The 16,790-nt window shown below is 34.1% G+C and overlaps 1 protein-coding gene across 1 annotated transcript in view; it reads right to left on the bottom strand.

Moving 5' to 3' along the window:
• Positions 1-13,219, bottom strand: part of Lrp4 (LDL receptor related protein 4) — a 38,902-nt gene extending 25,683 nt beyond the window's left edge. Inside the window, exons 1-2 of the mRNA XM_075298304.1 lie at positions 13,024-13,219; positions 11,528-12,803 (exon numbers count right to left, since the gene is read on the bottom strand). Coding sequence (XP_075154419.1) covers positions 11,528-11,567 — 40 coding nt within the window. The 5' untranslated portion in view covers positions 11,568-12,803; positions 13,024-13,219. The remainder of the gene's footprint in view (positions 1-11,527; positions 12,804-13,023) is intronic.
• Between the last annotated feature and the right edge of the window lie 3,571 nt (positions 13,220-16,790).

The following is a 16,790-nucleotide window of genomic DNA, read 5'->3' as shown; positions in this document are numbered from 1 at the left end:
TATCACAAACATTTGAATTAACATTTTGTGTTCAATGGCGTTTGTGGCTGAGTGCGTTAAGGAGTTTCCTAATGGTGTCAACATACCCAGGTTCAAAGTTTGTCGAATTGTAAGAATTACAGATTTACAATATAAAAGTGCTATAACAAATGTTGATAAAACTGAAAACGTGAAATTGGCGAAAAAACAATTTTTTTCGCTTCCAAGGCACAACTTCCAAAAGGATGCGAAATCGAAGTACTTCCGTTCTATGGCAACCCAGCAAAAAAACTTGGAAGTTCTTCTCAAGGCACAACTTTAAAAGATCTTCCAAAAATGCTCTCCCAAGGATGTTCTTTATTTTAACTGCACAGGAAATTAATTTGAGTCAATTTTTAATTGGAAATTTAAAACTTCGTTGTTTCAAATCGGGTAAAAACAGGGTAAGAATTAATAAAATGGTACAAATTATTTAAATTTAGCCGAAAAAATTCTAAATTATATCTCGAAAAATTGCGAATTTTTCAAAATATTTGATGACAAACGTTCCAGGCAAGCGTTATAATGCATACAAAATCATAAAAAAAATTTTAAAAAATATTTATTTGGCAAAATATCAAAAAAATTCTTAATTCACATCCAAAACACTGAATTCGCCTCACACCTTAAGAAGTGATGCGAATTCAGTGCAGCGGCTGTTGAAATGGTGGACACCCATCCTATGACAAGCCCATTTTAAATTCATCGCTTCTGCGTCAATTTGGCACCACTTCCGGATCCAAAAAGAACATTTTCACTACTTTTTTGGCGACGCTTTTTTTGCTGGGAAGCCCATGAAAAATTCATTGAGTTGTTTGAAGTTTGTACTACTTCCGAATAACAAGTTTGGGGATCCAAACTACATGTTGGAAACTCTTTTTCTGCTGGGATTGTCTTCTAAATTGTGTGTTAGTCCATATGAAGCATATATTAGAGAAAACATGTATATAAATACCCACCACCATGAATCAAATATTATATTTTCCTGTGAAAATTTCAGGGGAATTTGATGACAAGCAGATCAGTTCAACCAGTACTCTTCCCGAATATAAATTCAAAGATTTTATCTATGAAGACTAGATCAGATTCTGGATTTAAAAGAACCATATTTGTTTGAGTTTTAGAGGAATCATAAACATTGTGCGCAAGTGCGCAAGAAAACGATGAAATAACGCCTTGATTTAAAATCTAACATCTATGACTATGGTTTCTAAAAGCCCATGATGGCTATATCATAACATGGACCTATACCCACCTATTTCGGCATACCTTTTTATGGTCCTAAAATACCTCTAGATTTCCAATTTGAGGCAAGTTGCATAAAAACTACGGTTTCTATAAGGCCAAGAATAAAATCTGGAGATCGGTCTATATGGGGGCTATATAAAAACATGGTCCGATACTCATAATTTTCAGAACACCTCTTTAGGGTTTTAAAATACCTCTAGATTTCTAATTTCAGGCAGATTTTAGAGGCCCAAGAAGTAAAAACTGGAGATCGGTCTATATAGGGGCTATACCAAAACATGGACCTATATTCACCATTTTCGGCACACCTCTTTATTGTTCTAAAATACCTCTAGATTTCCAATTTCAGGCAAATTGCATAAAAACTACGGATTCTATAAGCCCAAGACCCCATATCGGGAGATCGGTCTATATGGGGGATATACCAAAATTGGACCGATACTCACCATTTATGGGCCTAAAATACCTCTAGATTTAAAATTTCAACCAAATTGGATAATAACTACGGATTCTAGAATAATAACTACGGATTCTATGGGGACTATATCAAAACTTGGACCATCTTCGAACTTGACCTGCCTGCAGACAAAAGACAGGTTTGTGCGAAATTTCAGCACGATTACTTTATTATTGAAGACTGTAGCGTGATTACAACAGATAGACAGACAGCCAGACAGACAGACAGACGAACATGGCTATATCGTCTTAGAATTTCTCCCTGATCAAGAATATATATACTTTATATAATCGATATTTCTATGTGTTACAAAGGGAATAACAAACTTATTATACCCCCGTCACCATTCTATGGTGGTGAGTATAATGATAGTGTTGAAATAATTCTCAATATTAATATTAATAAATATAAAATGCAGTGTTTTGCAAAAATATGAGTATATATTAACAAAAATCGAGGAATTTTTCAATAATAAACAAGTAAGGAAAGTCTAAAGTCGGGCGGCGCCGACTATATTATACCCTGCACCACTTTGTGGATCAAAATTTTCGATACCATATCACATCCGTCAAATGTGTTGGGGGCTATATAAAGGTTTGTCCCAAATACATGCATTTAAATATCACTCGATCTGGACAGAATTTTATAGACTTCTACAAAATCTATAGACTCAAAATTTAAGTCGGCTAATGCACTAGGGTGGAACACAATGTTAGTAAAACAATATGGGAAACGTTTAAATCTGAAGCAATTTTAAGGAAACTTCGAAAAAGTTTATTTATGATTTATCGCTCGATATATATGTATTAGAAGTTTAGGAAAATTAGAGTCATTTTTACAACTTTTCGACTAAGCAGTGGCGATTTTGACAAGGAAAATGTTGGTATTTTGACCATTTTTGTCGAAATCAGAAAAACATATATATGGGACCTATATCTAAATCTGAACCGATTTCAACCAAATTTTGCACGCATAGCTACAATGCTAATTCTACTCCCTGTGCAAAATTTCAACTAAATCGGAGCAAAAAAATTAGCCTCTGTGGTCATATGAGTGTAAATCGGGCGAAAGCTATATATGGGAGCTATATCTAAATCCGAACCGATTTCAACCAAATTTTGCACGAATAGCTACAATGCTAATTCTACTTCCTGTGCACAATTTCAAGCAAATTGGGGTAAAACTCTGGCTTCTGGGACCGCATTAGTCCATATCGGGCGTAAGATATATATGGGAGCTATATCTAAATCTGAACCGATTTCAATAAAATTTGGCACACTTGACTATAGTACTAATTGTTCTTCTTGTGCAAAATTTTAAGTAATTTAGGGTAAAACTCTGGCTTCTGGGGCCATATAAGTTTATATCGGGCGAAATATATATATGGGAGCTATATCTAAATCTGAACCGATTTGTTCCAAAATCAATAGGGATCTATTCTGTGCCAAAACACATACTTGTGCCAAATTTGAAGTCGATTGGACTAAAACTGCGACCTAGACTTTGATTACAAAAATGTGTTCACGGACAGACGGACATGGCTATATCGACTCAGGAGCCCACCATGAGCATTTTTGCCAAAGACACCATGTGTCTATCTCGTCTCCTTCTGGGTGTTGCAAACATATGCACTAACTTATAATATCCTGTTCCACAGTGTGGAGCAGGGTATAAAAACTCAATGTTAATAGAAGTTCTCTGCATTTCCATGGTGGTGGTGGGAGCCACCGTGGTGCAATGGTTAGCATGCCCGCCTTGCATACACAAGGTCGTGGGTTCGATTCCTGCTTCGACCAAACACCAAAAAGTTTTTCAGCGGTGGATTATCCCACCTCAGTAATGCTGGTGACATTTCTGAGGGTTTCGAAGCTTCTCTAAGTGGTTTCACTGCAATGTGGAACGCCGTTCGGACTCGGCTATAAAAAGGAGGACCCTTGTCATTGAGCTTAACATGGAATCGGGCAGCACTCACTGATAAGAGAGAAGTTCACCAATGTGGTATCACAATGGACTGAATAGTCTAAGTGAGCCTGATACATCGGGCTGTCACCTAACCTAACCTAACCTATGGTGGTGGTTATATAAGACCTGGTCTAGCTTGGAAACAGGGACTGGAAACTAATGAGCAACTCGTTAAAGTCACGAGTAGGGTAAGATTGGAGGACGGAAGACATTAGGGCGCACAACAAGACGAGGTGTATATGAGCTGGCATGAGATAGTGGAACCTAAATTTTTTTAACATAATTTAGGGAGCCACCATGGTGCAATGGTTAACATGCCCATTTTTACATACACAAGGTCGTGGGCTCGATTCCTGCTTCGACCAAAAATTTTTCAAAAGTGAATTATCCCACTTCCGTAATGCTAGTGACATTACAAAGTGTTTCAAAACTTATCTAAGTGGTTTCACTGCAATGTGCAACGCCGTTCGGACTCGGCTATAAAAAGGAGGTCCCTTGTCATTGAGCTTAACATGGAATCGGGCAGCACTAGGAGAGAAGCTCACCACTGTGGTACGTGCAGCCTGATACATCGGGTTGACACCTAACATAACCTAACATAACCTAGATTTGGTTGATCAGCTTTTGTATTTGCTGCAACTTAAAATTTAAACACGACTTCAAGTACAAAAATGATCAAGGTCCTAGTAAATATCGGTATCCTGGCACTCACGCACACAATGTTTTAATTCATATGGCTTCAATCATGAAAATGATAGTATTAATCACCGAATCAAAAAGTTAATTGATTTCTTCTACACTTTCAATTATTTTATTAAACTTTTAATTGATTTTTGTCGAAAAAATCAATAAATTTTTTAATACTGGCAATTAATTATTAATAATATTATTGTTTATTTATTTATCATTATTTTTATTTTAAAATAACATAATTTTCTTGTAATTTTACAAATGCTTGTACTTTTTTATGATTTTTCGATAACTCTTCGTTCAGTTGGATTTTTCTTTAGATGTTAGTAAACATTTAATGAACAATTGAAACTAAAAAAAATAATTATATATTTTTAATTGGAAACATTTTTTATTTAATTTTCATTGAGATTATTAAGATTAAAAAAAATTAAAGATTTTCAATGATTTATCGAATTTCCTTCTTTTAATTTGATTAAAAATGTTAATTGTATAATGTCATGTTTTAATTGATTACGTTTTAAACTTCAAACAACTTCTTTCTTCCTAGAATGGATTTATTGTTTTTTTTTTTCAACACAATTTAAATAATTTGCACAATTTTATAAATTCTTACTCTGTTTTAATCCTATTTGAAAAAAAAAATTAAAATTACCCCCTTCAAAATAGGAAACAAACGATTTATAAAAAACTTAATTAAAAGAACTCTCTACATAGTTAAAATAAAGAACCTCTTTGGGAGGACATTTTTGGAAGTGCTTTTAGAGTTGTGCCTTTAGAAGAACTTTCAAATGTTTTAGTCGTTTTAAAATTATTTCTTTAAATAAAAATGAGGAAAATTTGCCAATTTGTGTCCTAAATTTAAAGAAAACATAATTTAATCAAAGATTATGAACATTCTTTTTTTATTTTAAAGAAGCTCGTTCTTGGTGATAAGCCACCCCCAGAAACAATTTATCCCCCCAGAATATTTATCGATAGAAGTTTTGAAATCGCCTTTGAATTCGAACATAACTATAATGTATATAACTCTATGTATGCGGAAGCCTTTATTTTTCGATTTTATTTAACTTTAGAATATAAGAACCATGAGTTTGTGAGTCGAAATATGATCTATATATTAAATACTGATTGATAAATATCCCAGCAAAAAAAGAGCTTCCAAGAAAGTAGTTTGGATCCCCAATTTGTGATCCGGAAGTAGTGCAAACTTGGAATGAATTTTACATGTCATAGGACGGAAGTACTTCATTTTGGGTCCTTTGCATTGCTCTAGAAGTTGTGTCTTGAAAGTTTATTTGGATGAAATTCTATCCCACTTTGCTTGGGGTAGAATTGATTCAGAACCTGATGCAGTTAAGAAGCAGTAACTGGAGACAAATTGTGTATGCGCTGAAGATACAGAAACAAATGAACTGGTTTGTGGGGAAATTAATCTATATCGTGTGAAAATTCAAATAAATTATATTCCACTTTTTATATTGTTAAAATAATGGGTTGTTAAAATAACGAGAATTTACTGACATTTTTGAATTTTTTACTACCATTTACAAAATTCTTCCTTCTCATAAAAACAAAAATGAATTAAAAGTAAAGGGAAAATCACTGGCTCCAAATCTGTACCATATTAAGTCCATTTCCTTAGATGGTATTCAAATTAGCTTTGGTGAGTGTGCAAAATACCTTGGACTTATAATGGACAGGAAGCTGAAAGTTAAGATGAATTTTGAAGAAAGGGCGAGAAAAGCCACGGTAGCCTTGTACTCGTGCAAAAGGCAATAGGGAAACAGTAAGGGCTAAAACCGAAAATTGTGTATTGGCTGGACACTGCAGTGGTTAGACCTATAATGCTATACGGAGTTGTGGTCTGGTGACCGGCACAACAGCAGCAGCCGAAACCGCTTTTCGACAAAAAGGTTGAAACTCTAATTCCCAACACACAGACCCCGGGGAATAAACGTTATATAGATTTCTACTCCGATGGCTCCAAAGTGGGTTTCGGAGTACACTGAAAAAAATATTGTCGTGAGGCCAAAGATTTCATGTCCTTAAAATGCGAATGCAAATTTTGCTTAGCTTAGAAGACGCATTTCTCTAATATAAAGTTTTTTTCCTTGTCCAAAAGTCGATAAACTTTTCAATTATGAACCCATTTAAACTTAAACCGCACATTAGATATGCTATGACCCCTGATATTTGCTATAATGGATCGTGGCCTGATAGACGAATTTGAAAAAGATTTTGTCGTGAAGTATAATGACTACTATATAAGCTGTCATGATGCGGGTGAAAAGGAATTTTAAGGGCATATAGATTTAGATTACTGGCGGACTTGGAAAACGTTAACTTAAGCAGTCTGCTAATGTTTTTGCAACAATCAGGTTGGTTTAAGAGAAGAAAATAAGGGTGAAAACCAGGGCTGTGGAGTCGGAGTCTGAAGATTTTGCTGGAACCGGAGTCGGACCCGTAAAAATTTTGGTCGACTCCGGCTAAACTAAATTTTTTAACACACTTTACATTTTTGTAACTAAACAAGTTTTTACGCAAATTAGTTTCCATTGCGTTATTCATTTGAGCAATGTACGATATGGCTGTAAATGAAAAACAACTTCCAATTACGGAGATCATTTTATGTTTCCTAGCATATTAGACTATCGATCCATTTCAATGCCTTCCAACATAACAATTTTTATACCCTCCACCATAGGATGGGGTGTATATTAACTTTGTCATTCCGTTTGTAACACATCGAAATATTGCTCTAAGACCCCATAAAGTATATACTGGGTCGGGGTGAAATTCTGAGTCGATCTAAGCATGTCCGTCCGTCCGTCCGACCGTCTGTTGAAATCACGCTAACTTCCGAACGAAACAAGCTATCGACTTCAAACTTGGCACAAGTAGTTGTTATTGATGTAGGTCAGATGGTATTGCAAATGGGTCATATCGGTCCACTTTTACGTATAGCCCCCATATAACGGACCCCCAGATTTGGCTTGCGGAGCCTATAAGAGTAACACACTTCATCCGACCCGGCTGAAATTTGGTACATGGTGTAAGTATCTGGTCTCTAACAACCATACAGAAATTGGTCCATATCGGTCCATAATTATATATAGCCCCCATATTAACCGGTCCCCAGATTTGACCTCGGGAGGCTCTTAGAGAAGCAAAATTCATCCGATCCGGTTAAAATTTGGTATGTGGTGTAAGTATATGGTCAATAACAACGATTCAAAAATTGGTCCATATCGGTCCATAATTATATATAGCCCCCATATAAACCGATCCCCAGATTTGGTTTGCGGATCATCTAAGAGAAGAAAATTTCATCCGATCCGGTTGAAATTTGGTACATTGTATAAGTATATGTTCTCTAACAACTATTCAAAAATTGGTCCATATCGGTCCATAACTATATATAGCCCCCATATTAACCGGTCCCCAGATTTGATCTCCGGAGCCTCTTGCAGGAGCAAAATTCATCCGATCCGGTTGAAATTTGGTATGTCGTGTTAGTATATGGTCTCTAACAACCATGCCAAAATTGGTCCATATCGGTCTATAGTTATATATAGCTTATCCTCAATCACACAAAAATTGGTCCATATCGTTTCATAATCATGGTTGCCACTCGAGCCGGAAATAATATACCAAAATTTTATTTTTATAGAAAATTTTGTCAAAATATTATTTCTATAGAAAATTTTGTCAAAATTTTATTTCTATAGAAAATTGTGTCAAAATTTTATTTCTATAGAAAATTTTGTTAAAATTTTATTTCTATAGAAAATTTTGTCAAAATTTTACTTCTATAGAAAATTTTGTCAAAATTTTATTTCTATAGAAACTTTAAACTTTATTATATACGTATTTAATCGGCCTTTTTTAGTTTAATATATACCACGTATGGACTATTTGGTACATATTACGGTGTTAGGAAGTTTTAAGATACCTTGCCATCGGCAAGTGTTACCGCAACCCAAGTAATTCGATTGTGGATTACAGTCTTCAGTAGAAGTTTCTACGCAATCCATGGTGGAGGGTACATAAGCAACGTCCTGGCCGAACTTACGGCCGTATATACTTGTTTTTTTTTCAAATATTTCGAACAATCGATTTTATTTTATTTTTTTTTTAATTTTATTATAAGACCATATACCTATATACATAGGTCGAATATTGGCAGAATTTTTTTTTCAATAAAAGATACAGCTTATAGGATTTTTTCAAAAAATTATTTTTATAGAAAATTTTGTCAACATTTTATTTCTATAGAAAATTTTTTTCAAACATTTATTTCTAAAGAAAACTTTGTCAAAATTTTATTTCTATAGATATTTTGGTCAAAATTTTATTTCTATAGATATTTTGGTCAAAATTTTACAATTAATTATACCTCGAGCTTTCGATCAAGGATTTTGATCAATAGAACCATTGAAAAGAATCGCCTGTTTCAGTATCAGGCTAAAATGAAAAATAATAAGTAACGAAGAGCCCGTCGTAAACTAGGTAAAAACACTACTAATGTACGCGTTGGAATTGTTGTTGTCTCTTTGTAACATGTTTCTGTAAGTTGTCACATGTTGTTGTTAACTATAGAAACAAAAGTTTTGTTCGATTGTTCAGCACTAAGGTGAATTCGACAGAAGCTTCTAAAAATAAATTTCGTGTTGTTGCATTACTGTAGTAACAAAACGAAATGAAAATAAGATCAAGGGATTTGTGACTATATGAAAAGATGATGCACAGTGGGAGTTAAGATGATTCAATTTGTAAGAAGAAAATTCCCAAATGTTTTCTCCATAAGAAGTCAGCATAACGGGAACAAAATTGAGTTATCTCTCCCAGCCAGATCTATACTAAAGGCTGTGGAAAAGTTCATTCGCCCGAACAGAAACATGTACAGTCTAGGCGTGTATAGATTTGTATCTGGCGTTTTCTTTTCAATGGTTCTATTGATCAAAATCCTTGATCTACATTGTCCGTAAAGCTCGAAGAATAATTAATTGTAAAATTAAATAATTTTATTTCTATAGAAAATCTTCATAAAATTTTATTTCTGTAGAAAATGTTCTCAACACATATCTATTGACTGATGAATCATAAATGTATTTGTGCGAAATTGCCTAAATATTTATAAGTATTTCCCCTATATATACCCTGCGCCACATTGTGCCCAAGATTTTGTAGAAGTCTTACAAAATATTGTCCAAATCGGGTCAGTTTTAAATGTTGGTTAAAGCACAAATTTGAAGGATTTGAGATTTATCGAAATGTAGACCTAAATACAAAGTTGTGCAGGGTGTATTATAGTCGGCCCCGTCCGACTTCAGACTTTCCTTATTTGTTGTTTTTTTTTTACTAAAATTGTTTTTCATCCCATAACGTTAGATTTAAATTTTAAGTACACAGATTTTGTTGAAGTGTATTATCTAAATCGGTTAAGATTCTAATTCGTGTATATGGGAATATAAACTTTTATATAGCTCGCAACAAACTTAAAGGATTTGAGATGGTATCAATAATTTTGGTCCACAATGTGTTGAAGGGTATAATACATTATTATTTTATTTATTAAACTTAGGACCGTCATTGCCTTAAATTTGAAATATAGATTTGAATTGGCATCAAATGTGAAATTAATATTTTTCCACATATAAATAAATACGACAATTTATATCGATCCATTTTCGGTACCCCCACAATAGAACTACAAATTAGTGGTATTAAAATGAGATTTAGTTATATTACCCGGATTCGAGGCTGATGAAAAATGCTGATGTCGAGCAAAATTGGTTCGACTCCACATGTAATAAGTACTTTTAGTTAATGTGGTATCATAATGGACCAAATCAAATCGGGCTGTAATTTTAACCTAACCTAAAACCACATCGTAATTCATTCTTACTAGTTTTGAGGAGTGCGTGAAAATGTTCTTCGGCTTTAGTTAGAATTGAACTTATTTGTAGTGTCATTGAAATGTATATTCATGTTTAGTTCAGTTTTTGAGATCTCTTTTAAATAAAGAACATTTCAGTGGACTAGGAAAAATTCTTTAACAAATTAAAAAAAATTTTTTTTGCTAAACTTACTCTGTTTCTGGTTTTAATTAAATATCTTTAAATCGATATATTACAAGGAAGTGAGGTATTTTATTAACTAAAATTATATATCGCTATTTCAATAACATCTGGTGATGAATGACTGTGGTATCTCTGACTTAAAAAACAGCGAACAACATCGACATCAACGCCAATGGCATTAAAAACAAGAGCATTGATTGTGTTTTTGCTACTGTTGATGTTGTGTTTCGTATGCCAAGGACGGAGCTGAAAGCTCATTATATCGTGTATAACTAATATCGAATACATGTGTCGGTATGTGTTTGTATTTGATATGTAGCTGAAAACAAAAACGAACAGGATATCATTTGTTGTTGCAAATGTTCGTAATCGCGAATGTACAATCTCTCTCATATTCACACATACATATATGTATGTGTAAATATATGAATGATTTCAATGGAAACAATAGATAAGAAAGACCAAAAAAAAAACACATGAAAACTCTGTTCAATACTCGCTTTAGAGCTTCCTATAAACGGCTAAATGCCATGATAGACTAAAAATTGACCTGTATTAGTATATATGTGTGTGTGGTGAGTGTATATGGACTTCGGCAAACAATGTTGATACTTCGTCCTTTCTACAAATCACGAACTCTAATTAAGACGAAGCAATTGTTGTACTAACCGATGCATACACACACACGCACGCACGCATACTCCAATAGTCTTGATTTTATGAAGTGATGGCCGAATGTCCTTTTTACATTCTCTCAACTTCATCGTCTCAATTCGTTTTTGGGGTTCGGTTTGGACCTATTGTGTTTGTTCATTGATGATTTTTTGAAAATTTTCATTTGAGAAATAATTCATGTGAATATGTTGGGCTGTCTCTGTGTATTTTCTAGTGTCTAAGGTCGTGGGTGTGTGCGGTGTGTGCGGAGATGACAGGCAGACCTAATGAAGGGATATCAAAGAGTAATGTGCAGAGAGCGACCTAAAGAGTTTCTATTCACATTAGACATTGTTGGAGGTGAAGCAGTGAGTGTGTTTGAGTGAGTGGGAGTGTGAACTAAGAAACTTACCCAAACGCACGAAAATCGCTAAAACAAACGATTTAAACATATTCCTTAAGGTATTGCGTTGTTTTTGATAGCCACAACGGTTATATCGTTGTTGGCTGTTGCTGCTAATGCTGCTCCAGGTGGTAGTGGTGTTGTTGTTGTTGTTGCTGTTGCAGTTTTTGTTGTTGGTTTCGTCGTCTTTGTATAATCGCTAGGAACATTTATCACAAAGTGCCTGCTGGACCAAAATGACTGACTGCCGTAGTGGTGGTCTGTCGTTCACGTCGTTGTCGGATATGAGTATGGGTATGGGTGTGTGTGTGTGGGAGTTAAAGTTTGTGAATGAAGGGTGGGTGATCTTGGGGGAATGGAAGGATGTGTATATGATGCCTTGCCTTCTTTGGCTTGGCTTTATATCTAGCCTTGTATCCTGTATCCTGCTTGAGTGTGTTTGTGTGTATACGCGTATTTGCTGTTGAAAAACTTCAACGAACTGCGTGCAGTGCACAGATCTATGTGGGTGTTTTAAAGTCTAATTGCTCGTCGTCGTCGTCGTCGTCTTTGTGGTGAGACTGCCTCCGATGTTCTGGTAGATTTTGTTGTTGGAAAATAACATAAAATTATTCAATGTCATTGGTAGATATTTGCGTAGTTCGATTATCCTTGATTTCGATAAGAAAATTTGCTTCATCAACACTTTTACTATTGACAATTTACGATACAGAGCCGATTTTCATTGCTCGTTTTTTTTGTGTGTTTGGTTGGATGCGAGTGAATTTCGAATTCAATCGGCATTTACCCTTTACGCCTTCTTTTATAACCGCGTTGCGTCATTTTATAAATTCGCTATAATTCTTGCTTAAACTATCACACATTTTGCTTAGGTTTAGATGATTCTGGATTGGCACAGAAGGATTGAAAAAGATCGATTGTGTTGTTTTTTTCGGGTTTAAGTTAAAATTTTGGTATTTTTAAAATCACACATTGAGCTATACAAGCCCACAATTCCCAGGCTTCAGTCAAACACCTCGCACACATTTACACCGAGTGAGTCCCTTTCATATTGAGTTGGCATGTATTGGTAATGTATTCGTGTGTCTTGTGTATGTACGTAGCAATGAGAGTGTGCACTGTAAAAGGAAAGGTTGCTGCTGCCACTGGTGCTCCTTTGGTTGGTGTTGGTTCGTTCGTTGTTGTTGCTGGCGCTACTGCTGTATGTACATCTACATATATCCTGCACACTAAGGGCGTGTGCTTCTCAATAATTTAGTCTTCGTTTTTTTGTTAATTTCTTCACCTAAATGGGAAATTTAAAGAATAAATGATGCAAAACTCAGAGAAAAATTATTTTTTTTTTTTGGTTCGACCTTTGACTATTTTATAGAATTTCCACTTCTTTTAATTTTTAATTCCTTTACACACACACACACACGTATACAAAAACTTCAATGGAGCAATTTTTTATGTACACTTTTTTCCTGACATTTTGGATATTATTCAAAAAATTTTCCTTTCACCTGTAAAGCAGTTGCTTTTATAAAATGAATTTCTTTTAGTTTCTTGTGCAGGAATTTTGAAAAATTTCTAGATTTACTTTTTCTTGGGAAATTCTTTATGATTTTGATTTTTTTTGGTAATTTTCACAGACTCTTTGGGTTTCTTTAGGTTTTGCAGAAATTCCGATTTTCCGTATTCACATTTCAATTCGCACGACTTTCGTTTGTAACTCTCGGATAACAATTGAATCTTTGTGAAAATTTCCACATACAGATGCTGTAACTTGTATACACGATGAGTATGCTTTTGCTTAAAGCTCCTCGAAGAAAGCTTTTGCCAGAGTGGCTATGAAAAAAAAAAAAACAACATCTTGAGCACAGCATCATTCAGAGTTTCCATCCGTAATGATGGTAAATAACTCTCTTGTAATTGTATACCAGTGAGGCAATTTTGTTTGCGTCGAAATTACGAAAAGACAATTGGGCAACACTGGCCTGCAATTGTATGCCTTATAATTGAATAATAAAACTATTTTTATCCAAAGAGACAATTGCATGCAAATTGAAAATTATTTCTAAATTTCTAAGAATTGTTTAAATCTAATTCGCCTTAAGTCGACTTGGGTTACGATATGCACGATTCAATTGAAGCAGAAATAGTAAAATTGGAAGAACTAATCCGATGAGATATAATGCTATAAGCTTTTCTCTATAGAACCTGTAGGATGCTTGCAATAAAAACGATGATTTTACTTTTTTTGTTGCAATTCTTATATGTCGTATCATCGGAAAATTTACGACAAGACGCCCACACATCCTTCGCCACATAGTGGTTGAGGATTCAATTGTTAACGGCTATGTTTTTGTTTGTAGTTCTCTCTCTCTTTCTCTTGGCTGTATAACAGTTGTATTACAAGGCATCTCCGCACGGAACTCCATAACATTGCTTGGGTATGGTCAGCAGGTTGTTGGAATCTGTGAGCGATTTTGTTTATTTTAATGAGATTTCAGAAGAGACAGTATGCGTGTAAGGGATGTAAAAGCTTCCTAAGGTATTTGTTTTTATTTTCCAAATTCATATACGTATACAAAAAATAACGTGTTGCTCCTCTGGTCCATGTTGTTGTCGATGACAGACAGGGGTTTTTGGTTATTCAGGGGTGAACTGATATCTGTGAACTGTCAAGTTACTACAAAGGGATAATTTCATGTGTTTTTAGTACACAGAAAGAAAATATTATTTCAGTAGAAGGAACATTGTCTTTCACACAAAGCTTGATACTGCGTTTGTCATTCACGTCGTACATTACCTTCTCTAACAACAAGGAAGTCGGTTAAATTTGATGAGTTATTAAGTAGGCAACTAAAATTTTATTTAAAATTTAATTCACATATTGGAATGAAAACAAAAATTCTAAAAAAAAGAGGAAATATTATTTCCCAGCAAAAAATACTTCAGCAGTAAGAATTAAGTTGGGCCTTTTTGTATACAGTAAATTAGGCAGTACATCCACACTACATATATCGTTGGCAATAATGTAAACGTGTAATCAAACTAGTTTTTGAAAGGTAGTGCTGTTTTCCTTCATACCAACAATGCTATAAAATAGGAAACTCAAGATTATATATCATTTCTGAGCAATATTGCTATTGAAATGAGCGCTATGTAGAGCCCAGCAAAAAATTTTTGAAGTTCTTCTAAAGGCACAACTTTTAAAGCACTCCCAAAAATGTCCTCCCAAAGTTGTTCATTTGAGTCACTTTTTTAGTTCATTTGAGTCATTTTTTTATAATTCGCTTTTTTCATATTTTTAATGGGAATTTTAAATATTTATTGTTTCAAGTAGATTAAAAACAGATTAAGAATTAATGAAATAGTGCTAATTATTTAAATTTTGTCTAAAAAAATCTAAATCCTTTCTACAAAAATTGCGAATTTTTTAAAATATTTGATGTCAAACGTTCCAGACAAGCCCATGTTAAATGCATCGCTTCTGTGTCAATTTTGCACCACTTCCGGATCCAAAAAGAACATTTTCACTACTTTTTTGGCGACGCTTTTTATACCCTTCACCACTTCTGTGGTACAGGGTATAATAAGTTTGTGCATTTGTATGTAACGCCAAGAAGGAGTAATCATATACCAACCTTTTAGTATACGGATCGGTTTAGAATTAAATTCTGAGTCGATTTAGCGATATCCGCACCCTCAAAAAAAAATCGCTTCTTTAACATATGTTCCAAACATATTTTGCAGGAAGCACATATATTATTGGATACTTCCGAAACATTAATATGTTTGTTTTATGTGAACATATTATATGTTTGGAAGCATTTTGAGCCCAAAAATATTATATGCTTGGAAGAATTTTTCCCAAAGACGATTGTGCTCATTCCCTAACATACTCGTTATTTTCACTTCCACGAAATATTTTAATTCTTGGCACCTTTTTCTGTAATACAAATAATGTTGAAGAAATTATTCACTTTTATATTTTTTTTTTTAAAGTTTACCTTTCGCCTGCACGGAGAATCGAACCGAGTACCATACAGTTTGTAAGCCAACACACTATCCACTGGGCTACGTAGCTGTTATAGTCACCAGTAGATAATTATCGTTATAAGTTACATTTATATAGCATAGTTTGCAGCGCCCACGAGCCCATGCAAACATAACATTATTTAACAGAAACATACATTTGTTTGCCACGTGGAGCAGTGGTTAGCATGTCTGCCTTGCATGCAAAGGGTCGTGGGTCCAATCCCTGCCCCGACCGAACACTTTTTTGTTTTTTTTTTTAATTTACACATTTATATTTATACTATATTAAATTTTTATAATGAAACTTCGAAATGTGGGTTATTAAAGATTTATAGTCATTAACAGTGTTGGATATAAACGAAATTGACTGATTTTTGGATAAAATATTATTTTTTTATTGCAAAAATAACAATTTTGGTACAAAACTTTAAAATTTTAAAGGAATTCAAAAACTAACAAAAGAAGAACATATATGTGTTTAGAAAGAGAGACCTAGAGGGTTTGCTGCAAGTAAAATAATGGAAGTAACCAATTGGCGCCTTAAAAATATTTCCACACAAAGAAAATTTCAGAATTTTTTTCTACCAGTGTATGCCCTAAGTTCAAACATAATATGTTTGAATAATACAAACAATATTTTGTTTGGACCAATCCTGAAAATATATATGCTTGAAGCAAATTGTGTTTGGGGTATATGTTACAGGAGCGAGTTTTTTTGAAGGTGCACAAAAGTACTGGTTCGAAGGTTTTGTAAGCAGTTGGTACTGCCTCTCTCCCTTACAATCCTGCTGAAATAGTGATAATTTTTTGCTGGGTAAGGATAAAAGACTTGCAGAAATTTCAATCAGAATAAAGCCTTTTTTGTTAAAACATTTCAGACTTCAAATTTCCTTGCAATTTGTGTTACCGTGTTGAAGTTAAGTGCCTCCGAAGTGAAGCTGTTTTTTTTTTGTTTATCTGCGAGTATATTCGGCAGACACAACCACTCCAGATGTCGTAATGGTTGAATATAACATAATATGTTCTCACATATTAACATATATGTCCCGGCATCTTATACTAGTTTATTAACTTTATATGCTTGCTCTTAAAAATAATGTGCAAATTTTTTATTTCCAAACATATAATTTTTTTACACTCAAAACATATGAAAAACAGTGTTTTTCGTGCGTGTAGGGCCCTATAAGGGACCAGATTTCAATACACACCAAAGTACATTGAAAGAATACTATCTTCAAATTCTTTC

This window comes from Haematobia irritans, chromosome 3 (assembly GCF_050003625.1).
Source record: "Haematobia irritans isolate KBUSLIRL chromosome 3, ASM5000362v1, whole genome shotgun sequence".
Taxonomy (NCBI): domain Eukaryota; kingdom Metazoa; phylum Arthropoda; class Insecta; order Diptera; family Muscidae; genus Haematobia; species Haematobia irritans.
The sequence above is the reverse complement of the archived record's forward strand: the minus strand, read 5'-3'. Positions and strand labels throughout refer to the sequence as shown.